Below are 1,592 nucleotides of genomic sequence, written 5' to 3' on the forward strand. Positions count from 1 at the left end.
TTTATACACTTTTACCAATATCACCAATATCCCTTACAAGAGGTAAGGGTCCTAGCAACATTCAACTCACTCACATCTTTTTTTTTTTTTTTTTGACTATAGCACTCAGCTTGCTGGGATCTTAGTTCCCTGATCAGGGATCAAACTGGACCCAGTTAGTGAAAGCACTGAGTTCTAATCACTGGGCTGTCAGGGAGTTTCTGAATTTGACCTTTTAGATTCTACATATTTGTGAGATCATATAGTACTTGTCTTCCTCTCTATTAATATTTCACTTAACACATGACCTCACAGTTCTTCCATGTTGTAGAAAACATGACTTCTAAAAGACATAGACATGTACACTCAGTTCAGTCACTCAGTTGTGTCCACCTCTTTGTGACCCCATGGACTGCAGCACGCCAGGCCTCCCTGTCTATCACCAATGCCTGGAGTTTACTTAAACTCATATCCATTGAGTCAGTAATGCCACTTTAAGATCTGAATAACTGTCAGATTCTCTGACTACAAACTTTTCATTTCCCAGATTGAATCTTTTTAAGATTTGACTGAATATCTCTATCCAAAGTATCTTTTTGAATAGTTTTAGATATTTTTGTTTTGAAATTATAGCCCTTTATGTTTATGTCATGATGAATTTGAGGCCAATTATGAATTACTTGACTGTTTTTTTAAATTTGTTTTTAGTACTAACTTCCATAGTGCAGAAACTATAATATCTACAATAATATATAAAAAGGCTACAGGCTCAAAGATCACTGAGCAAATGCACAATAAATCTTAGTGTAATTGAAAACAATGTTTTAATTAAACACTGAACAAAAATTACTACAATGAAAAAGACAGAAAAGTTTTTCACATAGTCAAAGTGCTATACGCACACACACACACACACACATATAAATCCTTAAAACATAATGAAACAGGAGATGTGAGGGGGAAACAAAGTTAGGATTTAAAACAAATATCACCTTAAGAATTTGAGAAATTATTATTCTCATGTATGCTATCATTTAATTTTAGTAAAACAGTAAACAATATATATATATGAATGCATATGTGTACACAAATGCCTAATACAAATAACTAAAACCATTTATTTTTCAATTTTTCCAGGGCGTGTTTTACATCCTTGTTCCTTAGGCTGTAAATCAGAGGGTTTAACATGGGAATCACGAGGGTGTAAAACAATGAGGTCATTTTGTCTTCATCTAGAGAGTAGGATGAACTCGGCCTGAAATACATGAAGAGCAGAGTTCCCTGGAAAATGGCCACAGCAGTTAGGTGGGAGGTGCAGGTGGAGAAAGCTTTGAACCTCCCTTCAGCAGAGTGGATCTTCAAGACTGATAGGATGATATAACAATAAGAGACAAGGACTCCTGAAATGGAGCTTAATTCAATAAAGCCAAAAATCATGAATATCACTAACTCATTGAGCTGTGTGTCTGAGCAAGATATCAACAGGAGAGGAGGAACATCACAAAAAAAGTGGTTAATCTCATTTGACCCACAGAAGCATAAATGGAATGCTAATGTCGTGTTTATCAAACCATCTATCATTCCCACCAGGTAAACCCCAGCCACGAGCAGGG

General features: G+C 35.7%; 1 protein-coding gene across 1 annotated transcript; it reads right to left on the reverse strand.

Moving 5' to 3' along the window:
* Positions 1–1,086: 1,086 nt before the first annotated feature.
* Positions 1,087–1,590, reverse strand: LOC104986800 (olfactory receptor 5W2-like; the record flags this gene model as incomplete). The annotated part of the gene is made up of 1 exon (XM_010837481.1): positions 1,087–1,590. A coding segment is annotated over one exon (504 nt), but the record flags the coding sequence as incomplete, so codon positions are not given.
* Positions 1,591–1,592: the final 2 nt, after the last annotated feature.

The sequence above is a fragment of the Bison bison genome, unplaced genomic scaffold (assembly GCF_000754665.1).
Source record: "Bison bison bison isolate TAMUID 2011002044 unplaced genomic scaffold, Bison_UMD1.0 scf7180017864074, whole genome shotgun sequence".
Classification (NCBI taxonomy): Eukaryota; Metazoa; Chordata; class Mammalia; order Artiodactyla; family Bovidae; genus Bison; species Bison bison.